Genomic DNA, 19,002 nt, shown 5'->3' with positions numbered 1-19,002 from the left:
TTACTGGTTAAAACCTCACTGAACCAAGTATAACAGATGCATCTATCTATTTGACAAAAGAGATACAAAAAATTACACATATTACAAAATACAACTGAATACTGAACACAACACCTCAGCAGCAGTGCAACATTTCAAGGTGACGCCTTATATGAGAAAAAAGTCCGATTTATTGCTCTAACTGCAACCCCCCCATAATAGTAAAATGCTCATTAAGTGTTTAAATCTATTAGGTATGCTTCCAAATGTGTATGCTTCGTTTGCTCTTTGATTCCAAGTTGTCAAACTGCTACTTTCTGGTTACTGGGTTTGAACACAAAAATGGATCATGTCATGCAGTTCTCATTAAAATGGTCTCAGCTGTACACCGGTGTCTTTAAGTTTCATAAACAACCCGCTTCCAATTAACAACAACGCTTAGCTTTCTAATCTTTCCCAGAAGTTTACTTTTAATTAAGATTTTGTCGATTGCGTTGCCTCACCAGGAGACAATGCTGTCAAAGTCCACCTGCGTTCACAGAGGCCTTTTAACAAACTGAAGACTGCATTTGGAGGATATGTGGCAATTTTAGTAGGTGAAAAAACCCACCCAGATTTCTGTATTTATTTTTTTTAATACAATATACATTTAGAGAGGGAATTTTCCTATAATCTTCAGTCTAACTTTCTTTAAACAACTATGAGTCACTAACCAAGATTTCTCTGCATGTATTGACATTTTTCAGGTTTCATCATCAGACTATTTGTTGGATTTTCCTCAGAACAAACTGAAAACGTGACATCCACCTGAATTCAAACCTAAACTTGAGAAATGACAAAAATCGGAGTGCCTCCAAATGTTAAACAAAATAGTGCTTTCCATGGTAATTTTCAACGTTGCCCCATTAGAGCTGATCTAGATTAAAAATGGTATGACGTTACAGCTTCCAACATACATTTTTCTAGAGTTGTGCACAAATAAGTTATTGTAGTAATTTGTTCATTTGTTTGAGTGGGCGTGGCAAATTAATAATCGAATCATAACTTGTGGGTCAAATGGTGTGATGTCACCAGAACTGGCGTTTTGTGTACATGGTAACTATTAAGCTCGAGTTCACTTTTGACAGTTTGACAGTTACGCATTTAGACAAGTGGAAACGCCAATTGACACATCTTAAACTAGAATGTGTACAGAGTCCATACACATGAAATCATGAAATGCTTCGTGATCGTTTAGAAAAAGGAAGCAAAACACGCATATTTTTAAGAAAGCGTCTGCATAGATATCAATAAATAGATCTTTCCTTCTGAGTGGCTGCCGCCTAGAGCAAGTTCTGCAATGGTCTTAAAGCCTCCATTATGGAATGACACATGTGGCTTGTACTATAGCTGCATGCCTGTTGTTTGTAACAAACCAATCTGCGTCAAAATCGCTAAATAATTCAATTAATTTTAATGAATTTATTGGAGTCAAATACGCGGCTTGCTCTGTTGCTAATATATCTATGGTTTCCGCTGCTAACTACTGTACGAAGCAGCATGCATGCTAACCCATACAGCATTTAGGATGTTTGCCATGAGAACTAATTACAGTTTTACAACAAGTGGGCAATAATTTACCCAGATTATTAACATCGGCCACAAGGCAACGCAAGATTCTACTTAAATTAAGACATTTGAAATTTAAAAGAACAACTTTTCCATAGAATAATGCAGCAGCAGTTTATCGGAATACGTTTCAAATAATTTAATGTTGGGCATTGTAAAATGCTATGGTCACTGTATAGTGTTGATAAAGCACTATATAAGTCTTCACCATTACTATTTAGGTTAAATTTTAATTTATTTTCCAGGAAATACGTCACTAAATTACGAATCCAACCAGAATTAGTTCGCTGACGTCGACATTAGGGGTGAGCCTGATATTCGTACAACACGAGTATCCGGTACGGATAATAGATTTTTCCCGGATACGTATATAACACGGATAGACTTCCTTAATATCCGTGCTGAAGGAAAGCTGGCCCCTCTCTCATCTCCATGGAGCGCGGCACACAGGCAGCGTTCTAAATAGTTCCCTTAGTATTGTGATAAAAAAAAAAAGTGAACCTCAATTCTCAGACTGTTCTGTAAATATTTATTCATACACATGCATTTTCTGAGTTTCCAAAAACTTATTTGAAAAATAGTTTTGTGTTCAAAAGCATTGATTTGAATCTTTATTAGGCTGTTTTGTCAAAAGTAAAAAAAAAAGAAAGAAACTTTTGATCAATCCCTATCAATTTAAACCTAAATTTTTGTTTTGTTTTTCAATTTCATACAAAAAAAATACAGTAACGTATTGATGTAAGCTCCACCCATTTTGTTGAACCACACCCACTTCCAGTTTATGCCACACCCATTCCAAATACAGCAACAGATATAGACAATTTAGATGGTCGAACAGATACAGATACCGATAGTGCTGTACTCGCTCATCCCTTGTCTTAGCAAATGACTATTTTAGGAGCGAGTCCAGCTCAAAGAGAAATGCATAGACGAACAAGCCGCTAATTCTTGATGGATATAGAAGTTGTTCAAAATAACGTTACAAAGGTAAAATAATTTCAAATTTAATTGTTAACATACTTTTGGTTCCTACACATTTGACATTTCAAAATTCCATACTGTTTGTATACCATAATATCCAGACTTCTCTGTAAAAAAAAAGAAGAAATAATTTGTGACATTAAAAAAAATATATCATTCTGATTCTTTAATGAACCAATTGTCAGAGAATTTACATCAACCCATTATGAGTTATGCCAACAACCATACAACATCGGACGTGTATGCGTCAGGATTAATGCCCGACAAGGTGTACAATTATCAGGGATTAAAGGACAATGTGAAGATGTGAACCAATGCGCGGAGGAGGATGGTTGCCTCCATAATCCAAAATCCATTAATCACTGATAATTGTACATCTAGTTTGGCAATATTAAAAAACAATCACAGGTATGACAATAAAATCCGTTTTTTTTCTCTCTGTCTGGTAAATCAACTCTGAATGGCATACAAAATGAAGATTCTGGAGTGGTTTAGTCAAAGTCTGCACTTGAATCTGATTGAAATGCTGTGGCACGACCTTGCATAGGTCCTCCAGTGTTGCTGAATTAAAGCAATTCTGCAAGAAAGAGTAGATTAAAATAAGCAATTCTGCAAGAAAGAGTAGATTAAAATATCTCCCCAGAGATGTCAAAGAATCATTGCCAGTAATAGAAAATACTTAATTTCAGTTGTTGCTGCAGAGTGTGGCCCAACCATTTAAATTTAGTACTAGTAGGTGAAGTACCCTTTCCACACAGGGCCAAGTAGCTTTGAATATTCTTTTCCCTTAATAAATAAAATCACCATTTCAAAATAAAAATAAAAATCTCTGACTGTGCACAAGACGTTTATGAATTCAATTTATTTAATAAATATTTAACTCCCACCAAAATGCATTGACAATATGCTTGGAAGACTACAAATACATCAGAAAAATACCTAGATAATACTATCTTGCTCTGCAAGCTGAATTCTCGCGGTATTTGTGAGTTCACAATCTCCTCACAATACATCTTGATTTTCACCGATCCAGAGCAACATTGTGTTTGGGGGCGGGATATGCAGCTGTGACGAAACCAGGAAGCGCCGACACCGTGGGAAACAAACTAACCTAACATAGATGAATGGACGCTGCAATTAATTCTGTTCTCACAGAATTACTCACGTTTCCTTGATGAATGTTAAACAGCGAGAGGCGCTTCATGCATTTTTAGCTGGTAAAAATGTTTGTGCTTTTTTTCTCCCCTACAACGAGAACGGAAACGACACTTTCATCCATGGCCATGACTGGTCAAAACAAATGTGCACAAGATGCCGCATTGTCCAATCAGCTCGAAGTATTGTACATAATGTCCTACCTTTCCTGAGCAAATCACCGTGGAGAAGTCCCAGATTGATATTGTGGAGAACTCCCTTGATTGAATTTCAAGTATCAATCTGGCTATTTCCAGGTTAAGATAATACAGCAATGTCACAAAGTCACTTCCCAAAAAACCCTCATAATGTCTTGGTCTCGGTTAATATGTATGAAAAAATAAATAAATACTTAATGTAATCAATTGGAAGACTTTTGTAAGGTCCATAATGGCCCGTTAATTCAATACACCCATCACGAGAATAATAGATGGCAGCTGGTGAGAATCAAAACGGCAAATGTGGGGGAAAAAACAACCTTGAGGCACATGTTGGCCGTTTCAACTGCAGCTGCCACAGTTTTGATGGAGCTCCACATTATGTTCTGACGCCACCGGAAAATTGTGCAAATTCATTTGGATGTCGTGATTGCACTTTTTTGTCAGTCATAAAAACGTCTATTAAGAAAGACTGTATTCAAGAGCAGACACTTGTCACCACTGGCGCCATCCAGGCAATCAAAGCTAATAGTGTACATTTAAAGCACATGTAGTATTGGAAAAAATTAATCTATTAGCTTTTTACCTATTTGGAAATCCTGATGCTCAGAGAATAACACACTCATATATATTACAGACTCAGAGATTGCAATATTAGATTGCAACATGACAATAACATAATTTACATTTAACATGTCAGTTTTTTTACAACAATGGAAGACTGCATTCAATTCAATAATAAAAAATAAAAAAAATCACAAAAAAATGTTTTATGCACTCTATTTAGCACACAACAATTAGTGTCTCCAAGGCTCCATTCACATATTTTAAGCAATAAACGATAAACATCCCCTTTCATCTTACAAATCGTTTTAATGATAGCCAGAAGAAATTGCCTTTGCCATTTCTAATGTAACTTATGGGAAAAATAAACAAATAAAACAATAAGCTTGGCGTTTTTTCACATCAGGACATTATGAATCCCAAAAAGTCATGAACTGTATCGAAACATTTTTTGCCCCCTCAGTTTCTCCTAGTGTTGTGCTCAAGACTATACCATCTAAGACCAAGACTTACTCGAGACCAAGGCAAAACCAACACTTTTGGGAGTCGAGACTGAGTCAAGACCAATACTGAGACAAGTCGAGACTGTGACGAGACCAAGACCATTAAAAAAAAAAAAAAAAAAAAAAAAAAAAACATGACAAGGCTGAACCTTTGTAGAGCGTTGTCTCTCTAATTAGAATTTTCTTCAAAATACATTTGACAACCAAAAACACAGCCACTGCAAGTCTTTCAAAGCACAACATACAAAAATCTCCAATATGAACAATGTTTTTTTTTACTCAAAACAAATTCTTGCAAAAAACACACTATCACATTATTTAAGTTGAAGAATAGCAGATCAGTACTGGTCTTTATGGAAAATCCAGAGTGCAGCTAGTCCAAGATAAGGCCAAGACTTTTGGGAGTCGAGTCGGCGACAAGACCAATACCTTCAAAATGTAATCTCGAGTGTGACAACAGTATTTTGTCCCTTAGATATACTGTAACCTCAGTGTGTTATGACATATGGATATTATTAATGACATAATGATTTTGGTTGTGAATGCATTTCAAACAGTTTGACAAGACAGTTACTGGAAAGCACAGTAAAGGTTTACTGAGGGTCATTCAGAGACTCAATGGCATCCAATGTCATATTCACGAGATAGTGCATGATTGCAACGACACTTTGGTTGTGGGGTAGATAAAGGGCAATGGAATTCACAATGAGAAGGAAAATGAGGCAGGGAAAGGCTTATTTTGCAAATAAATTGGCAGAGGTCTAAAAGCGTTACTGTAGGCAGGGCCAATTAAACACGCTGAGAGAGGCCTGGAGAATTTCGTGTGGGTTCATGGCCGTGGTCTCGACTAATCAAGAGTGCAGAAAACTCAGCCAGAGTTTGCATAATCATTGGCATTAGCAACCAAGTTTGAGTTGCAAAATAATTGAATTAAGTCAGTGTCTGCTATTAAGACCTGAAATATTAATATTCAATGTGGGAACATTTTTAAATTAAGATTCTCTGGTGACTGGAGTGAGCGCTTTATAAATATTTTCTTTTTTAATCCAACAGTGTCCATCCATCCATCTTCTGCCACTTATCCGAGGTCGGGTCGCAGGGGCAGCAGCTTTACCAGGGAAGCCCAGACTTCCCTCTCCCTAGCCACTTCAACCAGCTCCTCCAGCGAGATTCCAAGGCGTTCCCAGGCCAGTCGAGAGACATAGTCTCTCCAGCGTGTCCTGGGTCGTCCCCGGGGCCTCCCGCCGGTGGGACAACTTCCTCTGCTGATATTATAGTTAATGTGGACTGATCATGTTGCTTGTGTGTGAATGTGTACTTTTTCTTTTTTTCTCACCAACCAATTCGCGGATTAAGCGCGATCCGAACCGTGGGGCCTGATCTAAACTGACCACGGATCAATGATGATCCATTGCACCACTAGTGCTTATTTTTTTTGTTTCTTGTCATTTGTCAGCAAAATAGGCATCCGTCAGTTACAGACTGATGAACAGATTGACTGATTCCGTCAGTACTGACGGAATTCCCACTTCTGCAAAATTGCTGAATTTGCAGGATTCATTTTACAATGACAACAAATTAAAAATGTAAAGGGGAAGAAGAGTGGAAAAGTGTGAATCACTGCAAATGTGTATGCCATTGATTAAACTGTGATTTCCATTCACCCATTTTACACATAAGGTTTACTGCATTTCATTTTAAACGTCTACGTTTGCTTCTTACATTGTTACCTTTACCACACCGCAGTGTCTTCATTATTTAGTAGTACATTTCCTCCTTAGTATCATTACTGCAGTTCAGCCTTTTATTAGATAGCGGTCTCGACAAAAATCCCTTTGAGCCATGGCCCTCTACAACCTCTTTAAATATCTGCTCTGCTCTTCCTCTCTCCTCATTGCACATCAGGCTTGATTCAACAAGCCATATATACACTATTGCTCTATTATGAAGCCAGGCCTTAAAGGTAAAAGGGGGACATCATTTTTGCTCATTAAAACTGAATATGACGTTTGGAAACTAAAATAAAGGGGAAAAAAACCCATCTTGTCATGTCATCTTTATGTTTGTCTCACTCCACCACTGAGATGCATCTGGGATGTTGACATTACATGATGTGACTTTGTAACTGTCTGGTTTCCAAACTACATTTTGTTATGAAAAACACTGATAGGATATGACGTGAAATGGAATGAGACAAGATCTTTTGTTCCAAAAATAGATACTCATGAGAAGTGAATGATTTGTGTTGCTGTATAAAAGTGTGACGACCGGGACCTTTTCCCGCCGGGCCTGGGGTTCGGGGGTGCCGCCCGTCTCCCGGTGCTCCCTTCTCCCCTTCCGTGTCCCCAGTATTTCGCCCCACCACGCGGCTGGAGCTGGGGTTGGCGCGGGTGCCCTCGCAACTCCACTGTCCGGCCCCTCTCCGGCACTGATTCCTGAGTACGTGGGATCCCCGGGATTTGTGAAGGGGGGCTTGATAGGTGGGTGGGTGTTTGGGGTACGGGTGGCTGGGTGGGGGGTGCTGGGGGTGGGGGCTGGCTGGGGGGTGGGTGTGGGTCGGGGTGTCGTGGGGAGAGCGGGGGCTGTGGGCCGGTGGGGTCCCTGGTGGGCCTGCCGTGCCCCGTTCTGCTGCGTTGGGCTTGAGGCGCGGGCCATGTCGGGGTGGGGGGCGTTCCGGGCTCCTGGGTTTGCTCTCCGGCCGGTGGCCCCCGCGGGGCTTGGGGGTTGTGCTCTGGCGCTGCCGCGGCCTGGGGGGCCTTGGGAGGTAGTGCTTGCCCTGTCCTGGCCGGGGTCGACGGCTCCCCTTTTTGGTGGAGGTTTTCATGCATGCCAGATCCACCAAACCAGCATCTACCAAAATTCAAACACAATCTGCTTCTTTCTCTGGTCACTGAATCGGTGGAGGCTGATGTTTGTGGATCTCACTCTGCTTCATCTATCCTTCTTTCCTTTCTTCAGTCTTTCTTTCAGTCTTTTATTTGGTCTCTTCAGGTCTCCCTAATTGGTTGGAATTTAGATGTTTCTGGGGTTGGTGAAAGATTCTGGTTTGTAACCCTGTGGGTGCTGGATTCCACTTTTCTTTGTTTTCTTTGATCCTTCCTCGAGTCTCCTGGTAACTTCATGACTCTAGCGTGATTTTGAAATATTCGGTTTAGGTCCAGGGTATGTGATTTTTAATAGGTTTTAGGTGAAGTAATGAGCACAAACGCACACGCACAAAGAGAGAGAGCAATGATGATGACATGTTGAATCGGTAAAATTACCGAATGAACAATACTGAGTTCTCTTTCTCTCTCTCAACAAAAGTTACTCACGAGAAGTGAATGATTTGGGTTGCTGTACCAAAGTGTGAGATGTATTAACTAGTAAAATCTGTGCATGATATTTTTTTGTTTTTCGTCAAATAGTTCAAGAGCAAATTGGTTTATGATTAGTCTTCGAATGTACAATTGTTGCTCCATTTGCACAGTTGTTTACACAGCGTGAAAATCGTTTGCTCTGGACAGCTCGTATTTCACAAATCATTTTGTTTTCAATTAGTGGATGGATGGACATATATTGAAGTCAAAACTTGCTTTGGTTCCTGAACAGTCTCAGAATTAAATTAAAGATTAAATTAAGATTTTACTGTACGCAAATACAGTTGTGCTCATAAGTTTACATACAGGTAGGTAAACTGACACTTTCCAAAAGTTCCACTTTATGACAGTAAAACGCTGGTTTCAATACAGTACAATAATCCAGAAAGTTTCAAGAAAATTCAAGTTTTTTACAATTTCACTTCATTTAAATGTTGAAATACAAAAAGCATATCTTAAAAAGCAAATCTACAGAAGAGAAAGTAAAGAGCACCTTTGACGAATATCAGAGTTGATGTTTTGCATCCTCCAACTGCAAGCCAAGCTTAGTTCCATCATCGTTCCATGTCTAATCTAACTCTGCAACGGTATGAATTATTAAAGAAATACATCAAAATGCGAACACATGATAAAATCACTCTGGGCGAAGAGTATTTCAGCTCCTCATGCACTTTACCCTGGGGTGGCAACAACTCAAAAAAGGGGATCTTGCTAACTGAAGACTGAACTTAAATTGAAACTTTGACTCAAAACAACATGATCTAATGCTGAACTTTATATTCTTAAAGCAAACATTTTAATGAGCTCTTGAAATAACCGATCATAACGTCTCAATGGGCCCAGCAAGGCTGTGATGAGCAACCCAAAACTCATCATGTATTTTTAATTAGTTGGGCTTTGAACCAATGTTTGAGGGATATTTTCAATGCAGATTTAACATCTTTGTGTCACGCAAGCATGTCAGAGAGCTCCCCGACCAAGTAAATAGGGATGCGCATAATAATCGATTAATTGATATAGTTTACAATTCAATCAGTCATGAAGATGTGATTGGCTGCATCTTGGAGCTTAAGGAAAATTAAATCAAGATTTTTTAAAGTTGCACAAGACCATAAATAACTAAGAATATATATATAAGCAGGGTTGCACATACGCAGTACGCAGATGCGCATTCATACTAAAAATAGTCACGTGTGGGCCGGATTTGATTGCCTCAGTGCAGTCTATGTACATTATTACTTAAGAGGCTTTTATTTTGAAGTTGGCATTGCAGCACGTTGTATAGTATAAACAACCATTACGGCGGTCAGTTTGCTGGCTCTCACGCAAACAGCTGCTAGACTTTAGGGTTATCGCTTTGACGGTCAAATATGTAATTACTCTGCCCTAAAAACTATGGAAAATCAGCTAGCAGTTTCACAAAATGGTGGGCAAATAATGCTTTGACGCTGCCATGTGATAAACTAAAGCGGTTGCTGAGGGCCACCCACGCAACATGCTAACTTAAATGTGTTAAATATGACTTTGATATCTTATTTTCTATATAAAGAAGTATATTGTATTGCCACTTGTGTAGCCCTGGTATAGCTTGTTGTAATATGGATACAATTAACGACAACAAAATAACAAATCGACAGTTACGTATGTAACTACAGTTCTATGAGTCCCTCCCGATCGCCAGGTGGCGGTGCTGAAACAGCAGGGAAATCCCCCACATGCATGCGTCACCAGATAAATAATTAATAAAAGGATATTTACAGGGTTCCGGCTGACGTGATCCTCATGTAAAAAAGAGAATCGCAACCGGAACCAGTCTCTCAGAACCTTCTCACGCTAACCAACACGAGGGCTCCAAGTGACAAGCAATGCTGGCGGTCGTTCGGGACTCAAAGAACCGTAGTTGTACTACTGTTGTTCCATTTTGTCCCTCCCGACCGCCAGGTGGCGATGCTGAAACAGCATGGAACGCCGAATACCAGTGGTGTCACGAAGACCTTGGAAAATGTACCTCACAGAGGGGCCTCTGCAGGACTGCAAACCAAATCCAGTGGATGAGGAGAGGTGACATCCAAACTGTAGAATCCGGAGAACGTGCAAGGCGATGACCAGGAAGCAGCCGCACAGACGTCCTCCAAGAGACCCGGTACGACTGCCGAATCACATCCCCGATCCAATGGGAGAGGCGTTGCTTGGAAACAGCAGCTCCTTTATTCGGGCAGTCGTAAGACACAATAAGCTGGGTGGATGTACGGAAACATGCCGTAGCATCCAAATAAGAGCGGAGCGCCCTCACAGAACAACAAAGACTTGTAGCGTCATCCCTATCCGTCGACTGCGGAGTAAAACGAGCGAGATGGATAGGGTGGTTGGCTTGAGAGCCAGACAAAACTTTGGGGACAAAAGCAGCATTTGGCCACAATGTAACCCCTACCCCGTCGGGGTGCCAACGAAGGCACTTGGGGCTAACAGATAGGGCGTGGAGCTCCCCCACCTGCTTAGCAGATGCTATCGTGAGTAGAAACGCCGTCTTACAAGACACCTAGCGAAGTTCCCCTTCGTTCAACGGCTTGAAAGGGGACATGCACAGTGCGTCGAGCACCAATCGAAAGTCCCAGGCGGGGACTCAAGGCGAGTTATAGAATGAAGGCGAAGGGCACCCTTGAGGAAGGAGGCCACTAGGCTATGGCAACCCACAGACTTGCCATCCACAGCAATATGGCCGGCCGAAATGGCCGCCACGTAGACTTTAATCGTAGAAGGGAAATGCCCCTTATCGGAAATAGATTGGAGGAATTCCAAAACAGTGGGACTAGGGCACGTCACGGGACCCCCCCTGCAGCTTGCACACCACTCCGCAAACAACTTCCACCTGTTAGCATACAACGAACGAGTGGATCGAGCCCTGGCATTAATCGATTAATCGAAGACGAGCACTCAGTCAGCAATGTGTCTCGGGCCTCGGTGGTCAGACACCCAGATGGAATCGACAGGGATCAGGATGCCAAATCCAACCCCACTGTTGGAACAGTAGCTCCAACCGACTGGGCAGGATCCACGGTTCGGAGGAGCAGAGACTGCGGAGGAGAGCGAACCAAAACTGGGCTGGCCAAAGAGGGGCCACCAGCAACAACGTGTGACCCTCCAGAAGGACCCTCCGAAGGGTAAGATGAATGAGGGGGAGAGGTGGGAAACCATATAGCAGGCCCCTTGGCCAGGTGTGTGCCAGAGTTTCCCGGCCCAACGGGCTGCTCTGCACCCTCAGGGAAAACCAGAGGGGACAGTGAGTGGACTCCTCGGAGGCAAAAAGAGCTACCGTCGCTTTCCCGAAACAACGCCAAATGGTGCTCACCGGGTGGAGATGCCAATCCTCCTGAGGTGGACGATGGCGGGAGAGGGAATCCGCTGACTGGTTGACAATACCCGGGAAAAACATGGCTTTCAGGCTAGCAAGACGGGGGGCGGCCCATCTGAGAAGCCTGCGTGAGGCTCATAGCAACTGGGCGGATCTCGTCCCGCCCTGATGATTGATGTGATACACAGTGGAGGTGTTGTCCGATTGTACCAGGACATGTCGGCCTGCCACGAAGGGCAGAAAATGAATGAGGGCCAGACACACAGCCCGCAGCTCCAGCACATTGATGTGCGACCTGTCCCCTGCAGAGCACCGGCGTGGCCCTGTGTTGCCAACCTGCACCCCATCCATGCAGGCTGGCATCAGTGGTAACAACTTTGTGACATGTAGGTACCACACAGAACGGGACTGCCGCTGATAGAACAGACCAACAACCCCAAGGTGCAAGAGCAACCATAAACCGACTGGACACTCTGAGACACCTCAGACGGTCCAGCAGCGGGTCCTGCCGGACATGCTGAAGAAGCGTAGACGTGTCTCGGAGTGCCTGATCCCAGGACGGTGCGCATATCAGCTAGTCATCCAAGTAAGGGAACACCACATGACACGTGTAAACACACTGGCAGAGAGTGACAGCCCGGGAGTGGGAGTACTCTGAATTGCCATTGGGGACCTCTGTAGGCAAAGCAGAGAAACTGTGCTGAGGAGCAATAGGGACGTGGAAGTAAGCGTCCTTCAGATCAATTGACGTGAACCATTGCCCTCGGGTGATCGTCCTCAACGTAGTCAGCATGCGGAAGGGCAACATCCTGAGGTAACGGTTGAGACCTTTCCGATCCAGGATAGGGCGTAATCCGCCTGTCTTTTATGGAATGAGGAAGTAGGGGGAGTAGAATCCCCCTGGATGAGCCAAGGGATCCACTGCTTCGATAGCGGACTTAGTGAAGAGGGTCGCTAGCTCTTGATCTCGAACTAGTTCCGGGTCGCTGATGACAGAATCTCTGACCCGGTTGGAGAGAGGGGGGCCGGCGTGGGAACTCAATCCTGTACCCATGAGACAAGGTTGAAAGCACCCATGGGTCCGAAGCGAGGGCAGCCCAGTAGTTGAGCTGGCGACAGGAAAAGTAACCGACTGCCGGCCCCTCGGGCTTAATCCCTGGCACTCCCGGATTTAGGGGTCCGGCAGGGACGAGGCGTGGTGTGTGTAGCTCGGGGTTGACCATGGCGCCCTCGGCCAGCGGGACGAGCCTCACGGAAGTCCGTGACATGTCCCCGTGAGGGACGACGAAGTCCATATCCCCCCATAGGCCGAAAAGTCTGCACAGCAGCACGTGACAGAGGGGCGGCTGGGAGAGCAGCTCCCCCAGAGTACGGAGCACAGGGCCTGGCAAGTATAGCAAACTTACGCCTCGCGACATTAGCACGCACTGCACGTTCCAGCGCTCCTGTCACAGCCGAACCGAAAACGTGACCTGGAACCACATGGAGGTGATGAAGTTCCTTCTCGGAGGGCTCTCGCAAGGGAGATTGAGCCAACCAGACCTGACGGCGCGCCTGGATGAGAAAAGACATACTACAACCATGCTACCTAGAAAGGCGGGATAAGTCCTTCAACGCCATGTTAGAGTACGACGTAGCCTCATCCACTTTGTTGTCTCTCAAAGTTGCGGAGCGAGCAAGTAGGAGATGCGCTTGAGCGTTGGCCAGGTGTGGTACCACCGCCGCCGCGTTGTACGACTTAGTGACCAGTTTGTCCATCAAGCGCCACTGAGGGCTAGGGCATCTCACAGCCTCTCCAAGAGCTTCCTCAGGGGAGACGATGAGAGAAGCCACCGAATACTCCACATTAGGCATATGGTCCAATCCAACAGGATTAAGAAGCCGCATGTTTGCCAGGGCCCGGCCGGCCGCAGGGAGCCGAGGATAAACATTAGAATTGTAACAGCAGGAATGAAGGTCTGTCAAAAAAAGACGGGATTCCGGGATCCAAAAAGACTAAGTTGAGCAGTTCATCGGAGAGAAGCCACACTCAGTCGGAGGCTGAAAAAAGCCAGACATGTCCAACTTTAAATGTTGGAAAGCGCTAAGTATAACAGTGCGCACCAATTCCGCTCCAGCTGAAAAACGTTTAGAAGGAGGAGAGGACGGGGCAGTGGAAACAGAGTCTATCCCTGAATATGCCTCAGAATCCTGGATGGAGACGGCATCCTCGGCGACGCCGTCATCTTGGGTGGCCTCCAAAAGGGTCAACTGCAAGGCAATCTGAGAGTCAGCCCGACTCTTCTTACTCCGATGTTCAGGGGCAGCAGGAGAAGCAGACCTGTGTTTTGCCCGAGGGGGCATTGCCACTACCGACGATGACCGCCCCTGGGCAGCTGCTGCGTCCTGGTGAGGCGCAACATTGGTTGTGTTCACATGAGTATGGACTGTCGCAGCAGCGGTTGCCACTGCACAAGTCAAGACAGCAGTCAGTGCGTCCTTCTTCCGGCAAGAAGGAGCCGCCACAGTTCTTACAGCGAGAGGAGTCCTCCATAGCAGCCGCCGATCGACGCGTAATGAGTGTGCACAAGTCAATAGGCTGCTATCTTCGTGTGGGAGAGAAGTCGAGAACCAGCCCCTTCAGCAACGGAACAAACACATCCACAACGTACTCATAGCAACAACGTAAGTGGCAGTTTGTGTCGTCATAAACTAGCAGAAGTCATGACAGACAATATCAAAGCTATCATACAACATCCAAGTGGCTGGCGACCCACCCCACGGACGGAGCCGCATAAGTTGAGAGGAAGCTAGGAAAGGATACGAAATAACCATACCATCACTAAACTAATTGTATTCAAAACAAGTCAAAGCAACCGTAGGCAAGACGGCAACAGTTGCTGACTTACACCCTACGTTCTCACGTACTTGATGCTGCACTCAACGATAAGGCGCGGAAAACATGGAAAGATGGTAGGGGATCTCTAATGTCCGTACATATATTCCAAAAGCTAAAAAATACACCAAGCCGTGGGGCGGGGAACCCCGCTGTCCCGACGAACAAGATCACAGGCCACCAGCGACTGCTAAGAACAGCGGTAAACACCGTGAGTGAAGCGCGCGAGAAGGTAAAGGAGACTGGTTCCGGTTGCGATTCTCTTTTTTACATGAGGATCACGTCAGCCGGAACCCTGGAAATATCCTTTTATGAATTCCTTCTCAAGTGACGCATGCGCGTGGGGGATTTCCGTACTGTTTCAGCACCGCCACCTGGCGGTCGGGAGGGATGAAATAGAACTCCACTTAAAATAAAATGACCCCAGCTTGTTTTGCACAAAGCAACCAAATTGTTTGGGTTGCTTTGTGCAAAAAAACGCAGAAAATTGGATCAAATTGGCCCAAGTAGTGGATCGGTCAATTTTTACCCCCTAATTGGGCTATTTTTGACACAACTGTTTTTAAAGTGTTGATTCATGAATACAATGCCTTTTAAGACTTTTTGTGGAGCTATTGAGTAAAAAAAGAATTGAGTGAATCACATGTTTGTTGCAAAGGTGTTGAGTCAGTCTCACCATGGCAAGTTGAGCTACATCAACACGATATTGCAACTCCTACAGGTAGCATTGTTCTGACATTGGCATTAAAACAGAATTTCGTAACATTATATTTATGTCTTAATATTGTGTGCTTTTGTTATTGTATATCAATGTATGTTTAATGGCTAAGTTGCCCGGCATGCAGTTAGGGAAATACTGTGAATAACTTCAATAGTTAAAGTCACATTTTTTTCACGTTTGAAATTCCTCCTTATCCCAGCGAAAGATTTTCTAAATACAGTATGCATGTCATTTATGTGTCTTGTCATCACTGGCACATCTATTATGGACTCTCAAATGAACAACAAACTCTCCCAAAAAATTCAGAGGTCGTACACGGGATTGGGGCTGGTGAAACCACAAACATTAATGAACAAGAATAGAAGCAGCACACACGCTCTCCAATCCAAACATGCATACTGTACAAACATGTTCAAGGACACTGACAGCACGCTTGCTCAAGTTGACGCTCAGAAACGTGCAAACAGTCTGAATGGATGCCCAACAAGAAGCAGACACACAAGTCCCCAACAGACGGTCCAGGTTCCCCTCGGGCGGGAGTATGTTTCGTTGGTGCCAACTCATTAAGAACCCAGCTGGTTATGAGGCTAGGTTTGCGGATAAGACCACGGGGCTCCTCAGATAAACATCTGACTGGATTTTCAGTCTTCAAAAATTCGTGGCATGGTTAGCGCATGCAACCTTTTATACATGCACATCTTTCATTTGGTTTAAACATACAAAAACACTTAAAAAAACAAACAAACTATGGTATGCATGCAGGTACAGAAATACATTTTTTTGTTTGTAGACTTAGCATGGCAATTAAATGCTACGGAAGGAAGGTGGACGAACAGATTGGTTGCCAACAGTCAGGAAGGAAATGAATGCATGCCCTTGTTTGCACTTAACATAGGATATTACTGACATGCAGCCAATAATTGGGACACAAGCACCCAGGCCTCTGTAGCAGAGATGCAATATATTTTTTATAATTGTATGTAAGTGTTTTTGTATTTAACTAGATTAGAATGCCTTTCCACAATGCCCAAGCCGAATGCATATTATGCTCGGTAAAATAAAGGATCCATTATATTGACCGATACTCGTCCCAGTAAAAAATCAAAATCAAAATCAAACCATAGAATTAATAATGACTGAAATGTTCGTTTGAAAGCTTTGTTGCTTGTTTACTTCAAGATTCGTTAACTCCTTTAAGTAATGGAAGAGGTTGCATTAAGCAATGCACCCCACTAGATGTCACTAAAAACAACAATTCAAACTTGCACAGGACCTCGTGGAGCAGGGGTCACCAACTTTTTTGAAAGTGAGAGCTCCTTCTTGGTGAGTGATTGATGCGAAAGGCAACTAGTTTCATACACACCTCTGAAATGAGAAAATTTGCTAAAACTACCTTGAACTATTTGATAATGATATTCATATACAATATGTGTAAACATTGATCATGTTCCTAATTTTAACTATGGTATTATTATAACTATGAATTATAAAGTACAATAACATGGTACAGAAAATATCAATATGCAACACTTTATTTCTATAAATTTCTGCAAATATTAACATTTCAAATGATCACGTCATTACAGCGCTATTTTTAGAAAAGGCCAGTGGGCTATTTATTTTTTCTTTTTCTTAAAAGATTTGTATTGTTCATTCGGTAATGTCATCATCATTGCTCTTTTTTTTTTTTTTTTTAATATATATATATATACATTTTTGTATGTGGGTGAGTATGTGTATGTGCGTGCGTGCGTGCGTGTATTTGTTAGCTCACCAAAAACCTATTAGAAAAAATCCCATACCGTTCACCTAAGCCGAACACCGCCGTCAGGAGACCCGAGGGGACCAAAGAAAACCAAGGAAGGTGAAATCCAGCACCGACCAGACACCACCCACCGGGCCACCCTCCAGAATTCTTCCCCAACCCCAGAAACATCTAAATTCCAACAAATAAAAAAGAAAAAAAGAAAAAAAAAGAAAAGGACTTTAGAAATAGCCAGTGGGCTATTTATAAAGTCCTTGGGGACTACCTGGAGCCCACGGGCAAAATGTTGGTGAACCCTCTCATGGCAGATACGTTTATTGTTTGTACTTTGTTTGGATATGTATGACAAAAAAGATTTAATGCATCATCAAATAATCATAAAGAGTACCGCTGAGCGATATGGAGGTAAAATAAACCTCTGTTACGCCGACCCCCCAAAAATCTTATTTCAATAGATTTTCCTCCATTAAGCAAAAGGGGTTTTGGAGAAAGTCACCCCTTTAAGTAAACTCTTAATACGTTTTAATAATTTAATTTAAATACTCAGCAATTGAACATGAATAAATTAACAAAAACAAATCCCTTTAGGATTAACATATAGCAATAAAACTCTCACGGAAGATAACATGAATAAGAATATATTCCAACAAAATCAACCTCAATCGACTCTTTGCTGCTCATTGTCTGACCCTGCGAACCCTAAACTATTCCAATTGACTAAGGAAACTGTATCTTCAGTGCAAACAATATAACAGGAAGCTGTAAGGGGGAACAATTTTTTTTTAATCAATAAAAAAAACTATAAAATAAACAATGTGAACACCCTCAAAACGAAAAGATCTATTGATTACCGAGTTTATCAACACATTAAAAAAAAAAAAACTTTTTGGACTCACTCAGGTTCCATTTGAGTCCTGTTGTGGTTGTTTGGCAGGGTCCCCCAACTGGAATAAGACTGCACCAATCCCCCTCGAGGCCAGTGTTCACCCGGAGTGTGTGGTTGCCCTGCAGACACAATACAAACACCATACTTGTGTGTTTATGTTTGTGTGCGTGTGTGTGTTTATGTACACAAGTCAGATCGCAACTGGACTGTAGGTCTGGATGTCAAACTAGCCACTAATCACAAAGTGGGCATGCTACTGAACACTAAATCCAAACATAATCGGAAAATGAAGCATGTAATGAGGCTGCGATGGTAGGTTGACGAGCATATTTAGTTCCAAGTTGTAACCACTGCAATTACAAATGTAAACTCAACAAATAGCGCTACGCTTTTCAAAGGTCGCACTCACCTTCATGTACAGTCATCTGCGTTCATCAGTTGGTGGCAAATTGGCGCTGTGTTGACAAATGAGCTTAATTTACCCTCACTGAAGTAAGATTAATTGGAGGTGTCGAGGTGTAAAGCAGCAAATGACAACGCGCCTTTGGAATAATGTCAAGAAATAGCGAGGGAGTGCATGCGAGACGATTGCGACAACTACTATACGGTTTCACCGGGAAGGGTAGCAGTCTTCCATGAAGATCTTAAAGATAAACAAAACCGGAGAAAATGGAGAAAGGATGGAGGCAAACAAAAGGGAAGTGTCCCCCAAATGTTGGCCGCTAGGCCTACTTGTGAAGTCAATCAACGGAGAGACATGAGGACGTGCCTGGCATTGAGGAAATTCAATTCGCCGAGCATCAAACAAGGCTCACTTTATCTCATACAGAACAGCAAAGTGGGGCATCATAAGAGCACACAAGTGTGAATGCTTTTGATTATTTAAGAGAGAGAGGAAGGCGGATGCTGGCAGTGAGGCAAAAAGGATGCAGTCAACTTGCATGTGCATGTGCTGTTAAGTTTCATGTGGAAACACACATGCTGTGGTCTTCAACTTGAGAGTCATTTATCTAGTTATAGGCATGAAAACGGGTCAGGGGTGAAAAAGGTGAGAAGC

At 43.0% G+C, this 19,002-nt stretch overlaps 1 protein-coding gene across 5 annotated transcripts in view; it reads right to left on the bottom strand.

The window, feature by feature from the left end:
- tpk1 (thiamin pyrophosphokinase 1) overlaps positions 1–19,002 on the bottom strand; it is a 79,096-nt gene that overhangs the window by 5,956 nt on the left and 54,138 nt on the right. For 2 of the 5 annotated variants that reach the window (XM_086065939.1, XM_086065942.1), the window contains 2 exons: positions 17,956–18,064; positions 10,355–10,551 (listed from right to left, as the gene is read on the bottom strand). In XM_086065939.1, coding sequence (XP_085922065.1) covers positions 10,355–10,551; positions 17,956–18,064 — 306 coding nt within the window. Of the gene's footprint in view, positions 1–10,354; positions 10,552–17,096; positions 17,231–17,955; positions 18,065–19,002 lie in introns of all 5 variants that reach the window. The other 3 variants (XM_086065940.1, XM_086065943.1, XM_086065941.1) reach the window with 2 other exon arrangements.

The sequence above is a fragment of the Leptonotus elevatus genome, chromosome 21 (genome assembly GCF_054856555.1).
Source record: "Leptonotus elevatus isolate MCC_2025b chromosome 21, RoL_Lele_1.0, whole genome shotgun sequence".
In the NCBI taxonomy this organism is placed as follows: Eukaryota; Metazoa; Chordata; class Actinopteri; order Syngnathiformes; family Syngnathidae; genus Leptonotus; species Leptonotus elevatus.
The sequence above is the reverse complement of the archived record's forward strand: the minus strand, read 5'-3'. Positions and strand labels throughout refer to the sequence as shown.